Source organism: Brassica oleracea, chromosome C9, assembly GCF_000695525.1.
Source record: "Brassica oleracea var. oleracea cultivar TO1000 chromosome C9, BOL, whole genome shotgun sequence".
Taxonomy (NCBI): domain Eukaryota; kingdom Viridiplantae; phylum Streptophyta; class Magnoliopsida; order Brassicales; family Brassicaceae; genus Brassica; species Brassica oleracea.
In genome coordinates this window covers 7,577,340-7,592,595 of record NC_027756.1, presented here as the reverse complement: position 1 = coordinate 7,592,595, position 15,256 = coordinate 7,577,340, and the positions used below count along the sequence as shown (strand labels likewise).

At 40.1% G+C, this 15,256-nt stretch overlaps 3 protein-coding genes and 1 pseudogene across 3 annotated transcripts; 3 read left to right on the top strand and 1 right to left on the bottom strand.

The window, feature by feature from the left end:
- The first annotated feature begins 267 nt into the window (after positions 1-267).
- On the top strand, positions 268-8,823 carry LOC106317767 (zinc finger CCCH domain-containing protein 19). Its single transcript, XM_013755541.1, has 10 exons — positions 268-2,627; positions 2,737-2,816; positions 3,875-4,062; positions 4,482-5,352; positions 5,438-5,565; positions 5,748-5,807; positions 5,914-5,964; positions 6,138-6,208; positions 6,394-6,545; positions 6,641-8,823. Exons 1-10 carry the CDS (start codon positions 415-417, stop codon positions 8,482-8,484), a joined length of 5,658 nt encoding a protein of 1,885 aa, XP_013610995.1. The 5' UTR covers positions 268-414; the 3' UTR covers positions 8,485-8,823.
- Positions 8,824-9,228: 405 nt separating this feature from the next.
- LOC106314238 lies at positions 9,229-10,256 on the bottom strand (annotated as a pseudogene).
- A 23-nt stretch (positions 10,257-10,279) lies between these two features.
- LOC106315819 (protein FMP32, mitochondrial) lies at positions 10,280-12,116 on the top strand. Its single transcript, XM_013753644.1, has 7 exons — positions 10,280-10,588; positions 10,690-10,821; positions 10,900-10,959; positions 11,344-11,420; positions 11,518-11,574; positions 11,700-11,766; positions 11,857-12,116. Exons 1-7 carry the CDS (start codon positions 10,403-10,405, stop codon positions 11,974-11,976), a joined length of 699 nt encoding a protein of 232 aa, XP_013609098.1. The 5' UTR covers positions 10,280-10,402; the 3' UTR covers positions 11,977-12,116.
- Positions 12,117-14,163: 2,047 nt separating this feature from the next.
- Positions 14,164-14,749, top strand: LOC106317687. Its single transcript, XM_013755462.1, has one exon. It carries the CDS (start codon positions 14,421-14,423, stop codon positions 14,721-14,723), a length of 303 nt encoding a protein of 100 aa, XP_013610916.1. The 5' UTR covers positions 14,164-14,420; the 3' UTR covers positions 14,724-14,749.
- Positions 14,750-15,256: the final 507 nt, after the last annotated feature.

Genomic DNA, 15,256 nt, shown 5'->3' with positions numbered 1-15,256 from the left:
AGAATCATCTTAGTGATGACATGTGGCTACAAAAAGAAGTGGTAATGTTTCACAAATAATATATAGGAGATTGAAAACGAAAAATGTAACGATAATCAATCTCGCGGAAGAGCAAACAAAAGTAAGGGTGAAGAAAAGAGGTCGAACCTGAGACATTGAAGACTCCCACCACATCGTCTATAGTTCCAAACCAACCGACCTCAAATAAAGTTTTCGTATGACCTAGAAATTAGTAAATATAACATGTATCTAATGTGGTTGCTACACCTGAAAATGTTCTTGCAAAAAAAAAAACAAAAAACAAAATCATCCTCTAGAAAACCCTAAAAAGGCTTTCAGATCTTTTCCTCTTTTTAATTTGTGATTTTATGGACGAGTGTTGTAGCCGGCGAAGCTGATCCCTATTTATCGCTTATGGATTCCGACTCGGCGAAAGCTTCCGTTGAGTCGATGCGAGATGACCCCGAATGTATTCGTGTTTCGAACGACCCTAATCTCACAGGACCGTGCGGCGAATCTTCCGCTGCCGCCGAGGAAGGAGGCGGGTGCGATGGAGCTACGGGTGCGAAAGGAATTGATGCGGTTGACACCGCCGCTGCGGTTTTGAATCCCGTCGCTGAGATGAGTGGTGTGGTTGATGCCGTTTCCGCAGACCTGTCTCCGGCGGCCGCCGAGGGAGGCGGAGGAGGAGGAGAAGAGGATGCGGGTTTCGTTGCTCAGGAGTGCGGTTCCTTGGATTTGGTTGGCGGTAGCGCTGCGGTGGAGGTGGTTCCTCCGGTGGTTGGTGAAGGAGGAGAAGAGGACCGTGCGGCTAAGCAGAGTGACTCAGCAGCTAATTTGTTAGGGTTAGGAAGTGAAAAGGTTTCGATTTCAGGAGAAGAACCTCCATCATTTGACCTTCCAGCTTCCGAGGTAAACGGAGATGATTCTCTGAGAGAGGGAAGCCAAGAGGTAGTTTGTGGAGGTATGGCCGATGAGAAGAGTAGTCAGGCGATAGAGAGTAAGTTAGGGCAGGACACAGAGTCCGAAAAGGAAAAGGTTGATGTCATGGAGGAGGACACTGCAGCTCAAGCTGCCTCTTTGGAAGATATAGTTAGTGTTGACATAGATATTCCCGATGTTAAAGATGTAGCTAGCGTGGCTGGTTTTACTGAAATTTCATCTCAGGATAAAGGTTTAGGCGATTCAGTTCCTTTAGAGCGAGGGCCTTTAAAAGAGTTGCAAATTGGTGAAGAAGCTAGAGATCTGACAGATGAAGATGCAAAAGAAGACATGGATGTCACAGGAGGTGCTATGGGTAATCAGTTATTGAAGACAACCGAGGAGGAAGAAAAGCCTGAGTTGGAGATCAAAACTAAGCCCCAAGATGTGGCTGATGAGGGTTCAGAAAAAAATGAGAATCGAGTGGGTGAATCGTCTGTAGATAAGGAAACTGTTATTGATGATGTCAAAGAAGATTTTGAGAAGGATCCAGAAGCTGGTAAATCAGTGGGCATGCATGTACCAGAGTCTGCAGAAGAAGTGGAAACATATGTTAAATATGGTGATGGGATAGAGGAAGAAGGTGAAGGAATGGCTGGTGTAGGTGAAGCAGAACTGACAGTTGATTTGGAGGAAACCCAAAAACTATCTGAGGAACTGGCTAAAGTAGACGAAACAAAGATTGCTGAAGCATCCGAAGAAACAGGGACAGTGATCAGACATGAGGATGAGGAGAAAATGGATGACATGACTGATATGGCGGAAGATGTGAAAATCCATGGAGACTCCTCGATAGCTGATATTGAGGGCGGGAGGGAAGATCTTGAAGAGATGGGAGTGACAGAAGCACTGGAGGAGACTGTTACGGATAAAGTGGAGGGAGCAAAAATTGATGAAGTGTCAGAAGAAACAGAGACAAGGATCGAAGATGAGGATCAGGAAAAGGATGATGACATGGCTGATGTGAAAACACATGGAGACTCCTTGGTGGCTGATATTGAGGAGGGGAAGGAAATTCAGGAAGAGATGGGATTAGCAGAAATGACAGAGACACAGGAGGAGACTGTTGAGGGTAAAGCAGTCAGAACAAAAGTTGCTGAAGCATCAGAAGAAACAGAGACAAGGTCCGTAGATGTGGATCAGGAGAAAGATGAAAACATGATGGATGTGAAAACTCTTGGAGACTCATCGGTAGCTGATACTGAGGAGGAGAAGAAAAGACAGGAGGAGATGGGAATGGCAGAAATGACAGAGACACAAGAGGAGTCTGTTGAGGGTAAAGTAGACGGAACAAAAGCTTCTGAAATGTCAGAAGAAACAGAGGCAAGGACCGAAGATGAGGATGAGGATGAGGAGAAAGATGAAAACATGACTGATGCGGAAACGCATGTAGACTCCTCATTAGCTGATATAGAGGAGGGGAAGGAAAGTCAGGAAGAGATAGAAATGACAGAACTAACAGCGACACAGGATGAGAGTGTAACGGCTGAGACGGGGGATGAAGATGCAGAGGACGTCGAGGAAGAAAATAAGGGTGTTGGAGGAAAGAGGAAGCGGGTGAGAAATACAAAGACGGGAAAGAAGAAAGAGGAAGATGTTTGTTTCATATGCTTTGATGGGGGTGACCTTGTCCTTTGTGACCGCAGGTAAACTTACATTTGTAGTTCATGTGCTCTTTTCTCCTTCTTTCTTCTGGTCCCTTTAACAGATGATAACTTTTGTTGTATTCAAATGTACGATTATGTTGGCTTGCAGGGGTTGCCCAAAAGCTTACCACCCTTCCTGTGTAAATCAAGACGAGGATTTTTTCCGGTCAAAGGGTAAATGGAACTGTGGTAAGTTTTTCTCTATTTAATCAGTGAATATAGTTCAGGAATTCATGATGCATAATCTGCTAAAATTTCTCTGAGTGGTGTATGTATATTGTTTACCTTAGTTATATACAGTGTCTTTAACATTGTTGCTTTTTTAGAAATCATAATGGTATATGTTTTTTATCTGTCATTCTGATTATGATTTTTATTGCAATTTCTTGGTAATTCGAGCTTTTTGTTTCTTCTTTCGTTTGAGTTCCTGGCTAATAGTATGCATTTATCCTAAATCCTTTTTTCCTTTACTCCTCTCAGATTATAAGGTTGAAATTTTAGTTGAAAGTTATTTTCTATTGCTTTTGTTTTGCACATCGTATTTCATTCCATGTCTTTCCTTATTGAATTTTTCTTTAGTCTCAAGCCTTTTGTACCACTGTCAAATGCTACACAGGCAAAGGCAACTGATTGCTATCAAGGCTGTGTAGTCTTTGAAATTCCCCAAGAACTTGTCAACGGTGGCTTTTAGTTGATTCGCTGTTGTCAACGGTAGCAGCAGTGGGATCTCTTGTGTCGTTTATTAAGTAATTTTTTTTGAGAATACACTAGCATTGATGCTTTTATATACTTTGGTAGTGGTGACATCGTCACTATAATTCTATCCATTTAAACTTGTTAGGAGAACCTTTTGATATAACGAGAAAGATATTGATTTTTCATTTCTGTTAGGCATCGACTAATTGTTCTCTCTAAGCTATTTTCCCTTTGTACCGATTTGTTGATGATTCGTGTCTTTAGCAATGGGTTCACAATCACTTTTGGTACATATGGTAATAAATAACAGACGCTAATGTAATGTAAGAGCCTATAGAACACTGTGCCGTATCTTAGTATGCCACTGTCCCTCATATATTATAACACATCACATACACTTTGAAGATAGTATAATGTTTGAGTGGTCATTTGTCATACTTTCGTTTGTTTCCTCTCTCTGTATATGTATGTATTTGGAAGCTTAATCTTTGAAGGTCTATTTCTATGTCTCTATAGTAGAACCTAACACAATTTTACATTTTCATGAATAGGATGGCACCAGTGTAGCAAATGTGAGAAAACTGCGACATACTTGTGTTACACATGTGTGTTTTCATTATGCAAGGGCTGCGCTAAGGATGCTGTCTTTTTTTGCATAAGAGGTAATAAGGGTTTGTGTGAAACATGCATGGAGACAATCAAGTTGATAGAAAGAGAGGAGCAGGAAAAGAAGGAGCCGGTATGCTTGATTGAATACACTTTTAGTTTTTTCTTTCTTGTTGATTTTTTTTTTTTTTTGTGATTATCTGTTGATAAAACTGATCAAGTACCGCATGAACTTGCTTTTACCGTTTCTCTCATCAAACATTTTGTGGACTAAGCATAGAAAGCTTGATGATACTTACTGATTATGTTTTCTCCTGGAGAATTGCTCTATTGCTTTATGCACGTGTTTATGAGCTTTCAACTTGGTTGATGCATTATAAGCATACGTCTCTGTCTTTTTACTTTGAAATATGACTAATACACTATGAATTTGGTCATCGTTGTTCCACACCGAATAGTTGCTTTTCGTTTATACCTTAGTTTCCACTATCAATTTGACTGTCAGTCTTCTGTTTCTGATACCTCTCACTGAATCCGTTTTGTCTTTTATAGGCGCAGTTGGATTTTGATGACAAGACCAGCTGGGAATCTCTCTTCAAGGATTACTGGATTGATTTGAAAACGCAGCTATCTATAAGTCCAGAGGAACTTGATCAGGCTAAGAGCCCACAGAAAGGAAATAAGTCTCATGCTGGTAAACAGGGAACAGCCAGGGAGGTTGACTATGTAACTGATGAAGGATCAGATTCGGATAGTTCTCCAAAAAAGAAGAAGACCAGAAGTCGATCGAAGTCTGGTTCTGCGGAGAAAAACCAATCACCAGCTAATAAAAGCTCGTCAGGTGAAACGTGGGCTTCCAAGGAACTTTTGGATGTTGTCGCGCACATGAGACGTGGTGACAAATCTTTCTTACCTTCCACAGAAGTACATGCGCTCCTGCTGGATTATATAAAAAAATACAATCTTCGTGATCCCCGTCGTAAAAGCCAAGTTGTTTGCGACTCCAGGCTTAAGAATTTGTTCGGGAAATCTCATGTTGGGCACTTTGAGATGTTAAATATCCTTGATACCCATTTCCTTGATAAAGAGCAGCAGCAGGCAGATAATATTCAAGGTAGCATTGTTGATACAGACCCTGACTATGTGGATCTTGATGAAAACGTGGACCATCCAGTGAAAAGTGGGAAGGATAAGAAACGTAAAACACGTAAAAAGGGTGCAAGGAAAGGGCGTCAATCCAATCTTGATGATTTTGCTGCTGTTGATATGCACAACATTAATTTGATATACTTGAGGCGGAGCTTGGTGGAAGATCTACTTGAAGATTCTACAGCATTCGAAGAAAAAGTAGCGAGTGCATTTGTTAGGTTAAGGATATCTGGAAATCAAAAGCAAGATTTATATCGACTGGTTCAAGTTGTTGGTATGTTTAGTTTCCATTTTACAGATTATTTTAATATATGGTTAATTCAAAGGTTGACTCTAATCTCTTTTGGTTTGAAACACAGGCACAGGCAAAGCTCCTGAACCCTATAAAGTTGGCAAAAAAACAACAGACTATGTACTTGAGATATTGAACTTGGACAAAACAGAAGTGATATCCATCGACATTATATCAAATCAAGATTTCACTGAGGTGACACACTCCTCTGCTGATTCGAACTTTAGTTCTTACATAGAATTCTCTTGCATTTGCATATGTTGACAAGCCGAGGAGGCAGTGTTCCTCGTTTCTGAGCGAACTTCTCCTGGTTAGCGAACAGTAATTGTTCAAGAATGCCATATGTTTAACCAATAGCTTCCGTGCAATAATTTCAGGATGAATGCAATCGTCTAAGGCAGAGCATAAAATGTGGATTAATCAACAGGCTGACAGTGGTATGCTTAATATTATTTGAAGTCTGCATATGGTTGCGTCTTAAAATTCTGTCGACGGTCATGCTTTTACTTTTTTAGGTATTCTAATGTCAATTGTTTTTTTTAGGGTGATATACAAGAAAAGGCCATAGCGCTGCAGGAAGTGAGGGTAAAAAACGTAAGTTGTTAATTATTGTCCTTTTACTCATTATTATACGTTTGGTAAGTGAGCTCTCTAGATTGGGAAACGGAGATTAACTGTAGTACTGTACTAATCTGTCCAGGCAATGTGCATGACTAGTGTTCTATCGTTTCTCTTATGTTTCGAAATTTGTTACTTTTATGATGCAGTTGTTGGACGCAGAGATCCTACGTTTCAGCCATTTGCGTGATCGTGCTAGCGACATGGGCCACAGAAAAGAATATCCTTATCTGTTGAAATTTTTTAGTTCTTTGTCAAAATGATTATTGCCGATGCTCTGGGAATGTTTCTGTGTGTATGTTTCTGTACTTTGGAAAGAGCATATGATCTGTCATTTGTCGTCAAAAGCATATAATTTCATTATTTTCTGTTCACTTACGTAAGTAATCCTTAACCCGTTGTTACGCTGCGAGAATGTGTTGAGAAAGTGCAACTGCTAAAGTCTCCAGAGGAACGGCAGCGCAGGCTAGAAGAAATTCCAGAAATACATGCTGATCCCAAGATGGACCCAGATTATGAGTCCGAAGACGAAGATGAAAAAGAAGAAAAAGAAAAAGGTTTCGTATAAAAATCAAGTTTTGTTTCTTGCATCTATTGTCTGGCGTTATCTATTCTAACGTTTTTCGATATTTGGCTGTTGTAATGCATCTAGAGAAAAGTCTGAGGAGACGAAGTAGTAGCTTCAACAGAAGAGGAAGAGACCCGATATCGCCACGAAAGGGAGGATTTAGTTCCAATGAATCATGGACTGGCACAAGTAGCTACTCAAGCACAAGCGCAATTCGTGAGTTAAGTAGAAGTTACTCTGGTAGAGGCTCTAATGGAAGAGGAGATTATCTTGGTAGTTCTGACGACAAGGTTAGTGATAGTCTGTGGAATTCAGGTAGAGAAAGAGAAAAAGACATGCAACACTATTTAGGCTCTGAGAAGCCGAGAACTGTTTCTCTCCCCGAACCTCCTCCCAGAAGTTCCCGTGCTGTTGCGCCACCAGAATTGTCTCCTAGAATTGCCCCCGTAATCTCAACGCCACCTCCTCCTGTTGTTCCGCAGCCTACTCCCAAGTCAAATGAGTCAGAGAAAATGTGGCATTACAAGGACCCATCTGGTAAAGTTCAAGGACCTTTTTCAATGGCGCAGCTCCGTAAGTGGAACAACACTGGGTACTTCCCTGCTAAGTTGGAAATCTGGAAAGCCAACGAGTCATCTTTGGACTCTGTTCTCCTGACTGATGCATTGGCTGGGCTGTTTCAGAAGCAAGGCCAGTCGGTGGATAATAGCTACCCGAAAGCTTATTCTGGTCAATCAAGCCAGTCTGAACCCAATATAGGTTCTTCTGCTAGGACCGCTCCATCAGTCCTTGACGTTCCCAAGAATTCTCAGGATACTTGGAGTTCAGGCGGAAGCCTTCCATCGCCTACTCCGACTCAAATGACAACCCCAACGGCAAAAAGGAGAAATTTTGAGAGCAGATGGTCTCCAACCAAGCCTTCTGCACAGTCAGCTGTCCAGTCGATGAGTTTTCCTTCAGCACAATCTGTCCCGAGTCAAGCTTCAAGGACAGATATCCCTGTGGTTGTAAACTCTGCTGGTGCGTTGCAGCCTGGAACCCACCCAATTCCAACACCAGATCGGGCTAACGTTTCTGTTAATCACTATGGTTCTTCTGCTCCTCTTCCATCTCCAACACCGGTTGGCGGAATGCAAAGCTGGGGTAACATGCAGACGGATAAATTTGATTCACATGGTCGTGGAAGAGGTGATGCTCCATTTTCTTCTCAGAATACCTCTGCGTCTTATGGCACCACAACTCCAAGTGCTCTCACCTCGCAAAGTCAACCAGGGTTTCCAGCATCTGATCCATGGAGGGCTCCAGTTCCAAGCCAATCAAATACTCAGGCTCAGGCACCAGCATGGGGTATGAACAACAGTCAAAACTCGGGACAACCTCAGGCTCCAACAAACCAAAACAGCAGCTGGGGTCAAGCGACTGTTGTAAATCCAAACATGGGATGGGCTGGTCCTCCTCAAGCTGGAATGAGCGTAAACTGGGCTGCATCTTCGGTTCCACCAACTGGTCAGGGAATGCCTAATCCTGGATGGGGCGGGACCGCCCAAGTACAACAACCACAAGCTTATTCGGCAAACTCCGGGTGGGGTGTAACAGGCCAAGCTCAATCCCAAGCCCAAGTTCAAGCTCCAGGGAGTAGTACAAGCCCTGGATGGATGCAGACAGGTCAAGGGATGCAGTCTGGGAACAGTAATCAAAACTGGGGAACTCAAAACCAGTCAGCAATGCAAAGCGGTGGGTCAGGAGGGAACCAAACTGGTTACTGGGGAAACCAACAGAACCAGAATGGAGATTCTGGGTATGGTTGGAATAGGCAGTCAAGTGGAAGTGGTGGGCATAACAACTTCAAAGGGCAAAGAGTATGCAAGTTCCATCGAGAAAATGGAAATTGCAGGAAAGGAGCAGCCTGCACTTACCTCCACAACTAAACCAGCTTTTCTCAGTCTCCTTCTGTTTTTGGGTGATGTTTGCTGCATCCTAAAAAGCAGTTTTAGGCGTTTTAGACACACTATGCACAAGAGTCTTTTGTTGAGAGCCTTTCACTCAGAATTAGCTTGAAATGTTTCTTTGTTTTTGGGGGTTAAGAGCTTAGTACTGAAATGTCGTGGTGGTGAATATGGTGGTAGAGAATATCCCTCTTGCATATAGTATTTGCTAGACCAACTATATGTTTTCTATCAGTAAACCTCCCTTTAGGAAAGTCTTAATTCACCCCCATACATCATGTTTCGTATTAAAATATTACTAAGCTTTGTTCAAACAAAAAAGTTAAGTTTTCTTTGATTTTCTTAGATAATAATAAAGTTTGACAACATCTTATTCTGTTTCGTAACAGACGCATTATATGATATAAACCAAAGAAGAGCAAACATACCCCCTTTTTATCAACAACTAATGCTCCACACTCAAACAAACAAGTTTTGTCCAAAGATGTACGTATAGAACAAAAGAAGAAAGATGAGAAAAACTTTTTGAGAAGTCAACGAATTGATCACAAAAATGCCTAACGAAGACTTGCAAATAAAGGTGGTGACAGAAGATAAAACTTCTGTCATTCTATTACATTAAGCGTCCTTTTAGTTAGCAACTCTGATGACAAAATTACACAATTAAACTTTTAATCCGATCAATTATCGATCAGTGGCTTTCCTTGTAGGCTAGCCTTCACGGTCTCATCGAAGACGAGCCCCATGAGAAAACGGCTCACGAGCTGGTTTTGTAACAGGTTTTCTGACGGTTTCAGGTACTCCAAAAACATTCCAAAACCTCAGTGTCTCGTCTCCTGCTGCTTGAGACTACAGTACAAGTACAACCATCCGGACACTGTGTTATAGATAGAACTCTTGATGTATGACCAGAAAGCTCAGCCACTTTCACCATCGATGGGTACTTCCACAGTGTGAGCTGAGACCCATGTCAGCTAAGCAGCTCTCTTTCCTTTGTTGCTCCATAACAGAGAAGAAACTTGGGAGGAACCAGTGTCAACCGAATTCAAGCAAGCCCCTGTCTGAGTGTTCCAGAACTTTATCTTCCTATCTTCTTCACCACCGCCAGACGCAAGCAAATTGCTTTGGAAAGGACACCAAGCGAGAGCTTTAGCTGCAGATGTATGCTGCGTAGAGCTAGAACGATCCCATATGTGTACTAGACTGTCGTTGCCACCACTAGCTCGCCGCTGACCAGATCCTGACCACTTGAGCCCACAAACCTCTTGACAGTGACCCTTGTAACTAGCCATAACGCATGACCTGACGGTCCTGACCCGCACATCATTATTGTACCTCAGCTTTCGTTATACAACAAAAGAAGAGTAGGTTTCAAATTAATATATAAAGAATTACACTCAACAGTTTTTGTTTAATATTAAAATTTGTTTGTTACAAAATATAAGTAGCTTTCATAATTTTATAATTTTTATTTTTATTGGGTATAGTGTGACCAATTAAATAATATATATTTATTTATAATTGGTTTAACCACACCTAATTTAAATATCGAATGCTACTTTTGGAAAAATTAATAATTTTTTTAATATTTATGCAAATAGTGGGAGTATCAAAAAAGTTTAAAGAAGGGAAAAACGAAAAAAAGAAAGAAAAAGACTTTGCGGGCAAGTAAGTAAACGATCGCGTTTTGGGTATCACCGGGTTATTAGAATACTGGTCCTGGTCAAAGGGTAAGTATGTAAATTAACATCCATCGCGAGATCAAACCAAACCCCCAAGTGGAAGGAAGAAGAAGAAACCCTTCCCTCAATCTCTTCTTCCTCTCCTCAACTCTCAAAATCAATCAATCAATCAATCGCGATTTTCATTTTCCGGCGAAGAAAAAATCCCCTTGTGATCGATGAACTTGTCGAAGCGCCTGGCTCTGCTAGGAGCTCAATCCGCGCTCTCAATCGCCAGACCCCGAGGCTTGGGCTCCTCCTCCTCCTACGGCTTAATTGATCGTCGCCCCTTCCAGCTCAGGCAAATCTCGGAGCTCACGAAAGTCAATGGGAAGCGTGCTTTCCTCGTCGATACCTTGGCTCTGGTAACGTTACCCTAGATCTAAAAGCTAAGGCAGAGAGTATCAAAGAACATGTTTGATGGAAGCAACGAATCTTAATTGTTTTTGTGTGTTTGAGGGTTTAGGTAAGGAGTCTAGAAGCACAAGGTGTACCATCAAAACAAGCTGAGGCCATTACTTCTGCAATCACTGAGGTGTTGAATGATAGCTTGGAGAATGTCTCCGAGTCCTTTGTTTCCAAGGCTGAGATGCAGAAGGTTTCTTGTTTGCTTTTTGCAATGCAATCGAACTTTTTTTTTTTTTTTTTTTCTTACTTGGTGTCTGTGTGGGTACAGATTGAAATGATTCAAGATTCTAATCTCTCCAAATTTAAATCTGAAGTCAAAAGCTCTCAGGTAACAACGACATATACATTCAGTATCTTGCATATAGTACTTGTTGTTTGTAATTGCTATTGTCGTTTGATACAAAACATTTGTTACTATTGAAAAACTCGCAATTTAAAACACCATTGCCTCATGTATATTTTTGTTTATGATTACAATACTGGGTTGCTCATTAGTACGTACGTTCACATTTTCATGTCCTCCCTTTTATGAATGCTTTCTTCTCATTATGGGCTAGTTTGAGAGGTTGTGTTACTTTTCAATTCTAAGATTTATGGGGACTTTATAAATTTAACACATGATAATCTGTTTTTATCTTCTCTTTCTCTGTGAGTCTTAGGCAGCTTTTTCATATGATGTTGTGTTAAAACTTTTCTTCACTTGGTTTTGCAGGAGCATCATTTTACCGTTTTACAACGCGAGACAGAAAAACTAAGAGGGGATATAGAGAAGATGAGAAGCGAGCTAAGGTTTTGTTCATTTTTATCTACCCTCTCTCACATTCCCAACGTCATCTTGGTATATCTTTTAAACAATCTGAAACTAAGGCATCTTAAGTTGAAACAGGTATGAAATTGATAAGGTAACAGCTGGACAACGTTTGGATTTGAATCTTGAAAGAGGGTATGAAAACTTCCACATTTTCTCACATGACTATTACCATTTTACCAACACTTACATTGGTGGAGGGCGTGAGGTTTTTGAATTATATGGTATAATATGATTGTGATTCTCTTTGTTAATTACAGCCGGATACGTGATGAGCTAGCTAATCAGAATTCAGAAACAACAAACCTCACGAACAAGCTTGACAGAGTATTGCTATCTCCTTTACTCATATAAACTTCTCTTCATGTTTTTGAACTTGGGAAGATTTGATAACACATGATTATTTGTTTGTTGCAGGAAATTCATGCATTGAGAGCTCAGCTAGAAGCGGCCAAATACGAAGTTATCAAATACTGCATTGGTACACTGGTCTCCATTTCAGCAGTGGGACTCGCAGTCCTTCGCATAATGATGTAGTTGAATCTAACCCTTATGACGCTTATATGCTCAAAACAAATGTTGGTGGATTCCCATTTTTTTCACTTGAAACCTCAGTGTCATATTCTTTTTTTCTTTTCTGGCTGAGGAAAAGAGGAAAAAAAAACAGTGTTATTGTATTCGTGATCTCTTGGGCTAATCATCATTCTTACTAGAACAGGTTTTGAATTTACCCCGAGTATTATATTCAATCCACGAATCGTTAGTTTTTACTACTAAATTTCCTCACTGTTTTTTTTCTTCTTATTACTAAGTAACCATGGCAGCTCTGCAGAAGATTTTGATCTTTGTGACATACCAAAAAAGAGCTAGTATCTCAATATCTCATAATTATTATTTTTCTCTAATCTTGATGGCTTCGTTGCTTTCAAGTTACAACCATGCCCCATTTTTTTTTGTTCCTTGATACTACGCTCTTCAAATAGACGATCTCAGCACCTTCAGCTCGTGGACTCTTTCAGAAGTGAGCACAAGGATAGCTATGTGCTCAAGCTCATCTTCACCACAGTTCATGAATCTCTTTCTCCTCACTGTTTGATCTTCACCCATTATACCGCTACCTTCTCCCTTGTCATCTCGTCTGAGCTGTCAAAAAGTAGCAAAAGGTGAATCTAAACTGAGAAACCTAAAAGCGCCGAGACGTCTTCAAGTGTTATTGTTGTTTCTTCTCAAGGGGCAAGGGAAAACGAAAGTTTTTGTGTCAATACACAGAAGTAGCCCTGCCTTCTAAATGATTCTCTTTATTTTTGGTTGTCATAACTGATTAGAAAATTCTAATCCCTCAGGAAGGATACATTGTCACACTGAGCCTTTACTTCAGGAGAATATGCTGAAGGATCTTGATATGGTCAAGAGCAAAAACATATGCATAAGTACTAAAAGAACTCACACCAAAAGATTGAAAATGTGTGAAAATGTTTTCTGTCCCAATGGTTTCTTCCTTTTTCCATTTACACCAACCTCATCATTACTGGTTTGTCTTGTCATTGGTGGTGGCACAAATATGTCGACTACTATAATAAAATTAGAAGAGGATCTGAAGAGTTGTTTTCATCAAATGGAACCAGATTTATAATCTTGCCATTGGTGTCAACTATGACTTTTTTTTTTTTTTTTTTTTTTTGATTAACCTGGAGGGACTTCCACCCCCAGGGGCCAACCCCTCGGCGCGAGGCGGACCATTTGGTACTATGAGGAATTAGATATCCCAATTGCCTGGCCAGCGGTTCGAACCCGGGTGCGTATTGAGGCCGAAGCTCTCTCAACACCACCAGGCCAACCCCGCTGGTTACTATGACTTATTGCGGTGTGTGTCCATTAGTTTGCCAAATGATAAGTCCCTTTGGCAAACAATATTGTGATGCATGTAGTCATGGAGACTTCTTTTTTTGTTCTATTTACAACGCTTCAATCAATTTAATATTTGATTTGCGTCGTGATACAAAACCTTATTATTATTTGTTGAGAAAGTGATACAAAACATTATTACAATGTAAAAGATGCACATTACTCTAAACGTTCATACAACCTTCAGTTTTAGATTAAAAAAGACTTTTCTTAGTTAATTTTTTGGTTAAAAGTTTCTAAAAACGAGCTTTTAGTCATTTTTACAAAACATGGCCTTTATAAATTGAATATTGTATATTGAACAGAGTAATCTCACAACTAGTATTTTTAAATTTTTATCACAAAAATAACACTCAAACAGAAAAATTTCCAAAATAGCATTTATGAATTGATCAAAACATTAAATTACACTACATCCTAAAATCTTTTTTTTATCAATACATCCTAAAATCTTAACCCTAATCCTACCTCTTAAACCTAAACCCAAGTAAAAATTAGAAAATGTATTCTAACTTTTTATTAATGATATTTTACAAAATACTCAACAATTTTTACAAAAGCCGGCCTTTATTAAACCTTCTGCTTATGAAATTGAAATAAATGCATTCATTTTCTCTCGATTGGTATTAAAATGTGCTGCTTCCAAAGTTTTATAAACAGAAAAATGGTATTTAACAAATAATCTCGTAACTAAAGTAATTGTGTATTTGTGTACGTAGAAAAAAAGAGTATATTCATCACCTCAGAGTTGAAAGTTGTAAACAACACATAAAAGGACGGTGCGTCTGTGTAAGTATAAAAGCTAACTTCCTCCTCCTCCCTTTGAACGAAACATCCTCAAATACCCAAAACCTCAAGAACGATCCATCAATGACTATTCTTCTCCTTCCTCACCACAAAAGGGATTCCTCTGGCCATTCCTTCTCTGTCGTGAACCTCTCCGATGACGTCATTTCCTCTGACGTTTCTTCTTCCTCCGTCTCACACAGACTCCCACGAAAGATGTCATTGGTGAACGCGTCGCACGCTTCCTCCGTCTCACCTCCTCCGTCTCATCCTCGGTTACTTCCCCGCTCATGAAGATTGTCCTCATCGCGAATCTTGATCTCGGCGTCGCCGATGATAACCTGAGGACGGTTTATCCTCGTGGAGTTAAGTCGCGTTACTCTCTTGGAATCAAGATAGAGGGTTACGTCAACAGCGACGAAGGGGACGAGGAACAATGTGAGGACGAGTACGATGATGAACATTATGATGAGGTGATATCAAGAACCGTGAAGGTAAAGAGAGACAGAATTAGGAAGCGTGGGACGAAAGAGTTCACGAAGCGTGGGTGCGTCTACTGCAAGTACGGGCTCGGCATCAGATTCAGGTGCTGAATGATGTTTTCGATTTCTGTAAATATTCTCAACACGCTTTATAGATCACTTCTTGATTGCTTAGTGAAGAGTGACATTGGATGTTTACTATTTGATCTTTTGTGGTTTTCTGTAAATATGGTGAATATATAATAACTTTTTGTGTGATTTGAAATCTTTAGCAGTTGATCATGATCCCTTATCAGTGAAGAACTGTTAGCTTTTCTTATAATCAAGATCAAGGATTTTAAAAATAAAAAAGAAGTTTTAAGGATCTTATTGGGAAAATGGTTTTAGATTTCAAACCGATTTGTTTTTATTTATTTACGAGTTATATCAACTTCTCATTGATCACTCAGATGCTAGTCAAAATCAAATGATTTAATAATGAATCATTCCTTCATGTAATTGTAGTTGATTAATACTGCATGCATGCATGCATACTCTCACAAGTCAGAAATATATGTCAGTTAAAAAGATTTGGGATCATTAGTCAAAATGGATAATTGGCCCAAATCGCAGGCTTATTAAAAGGCTAACTAGTAATGGCGCAC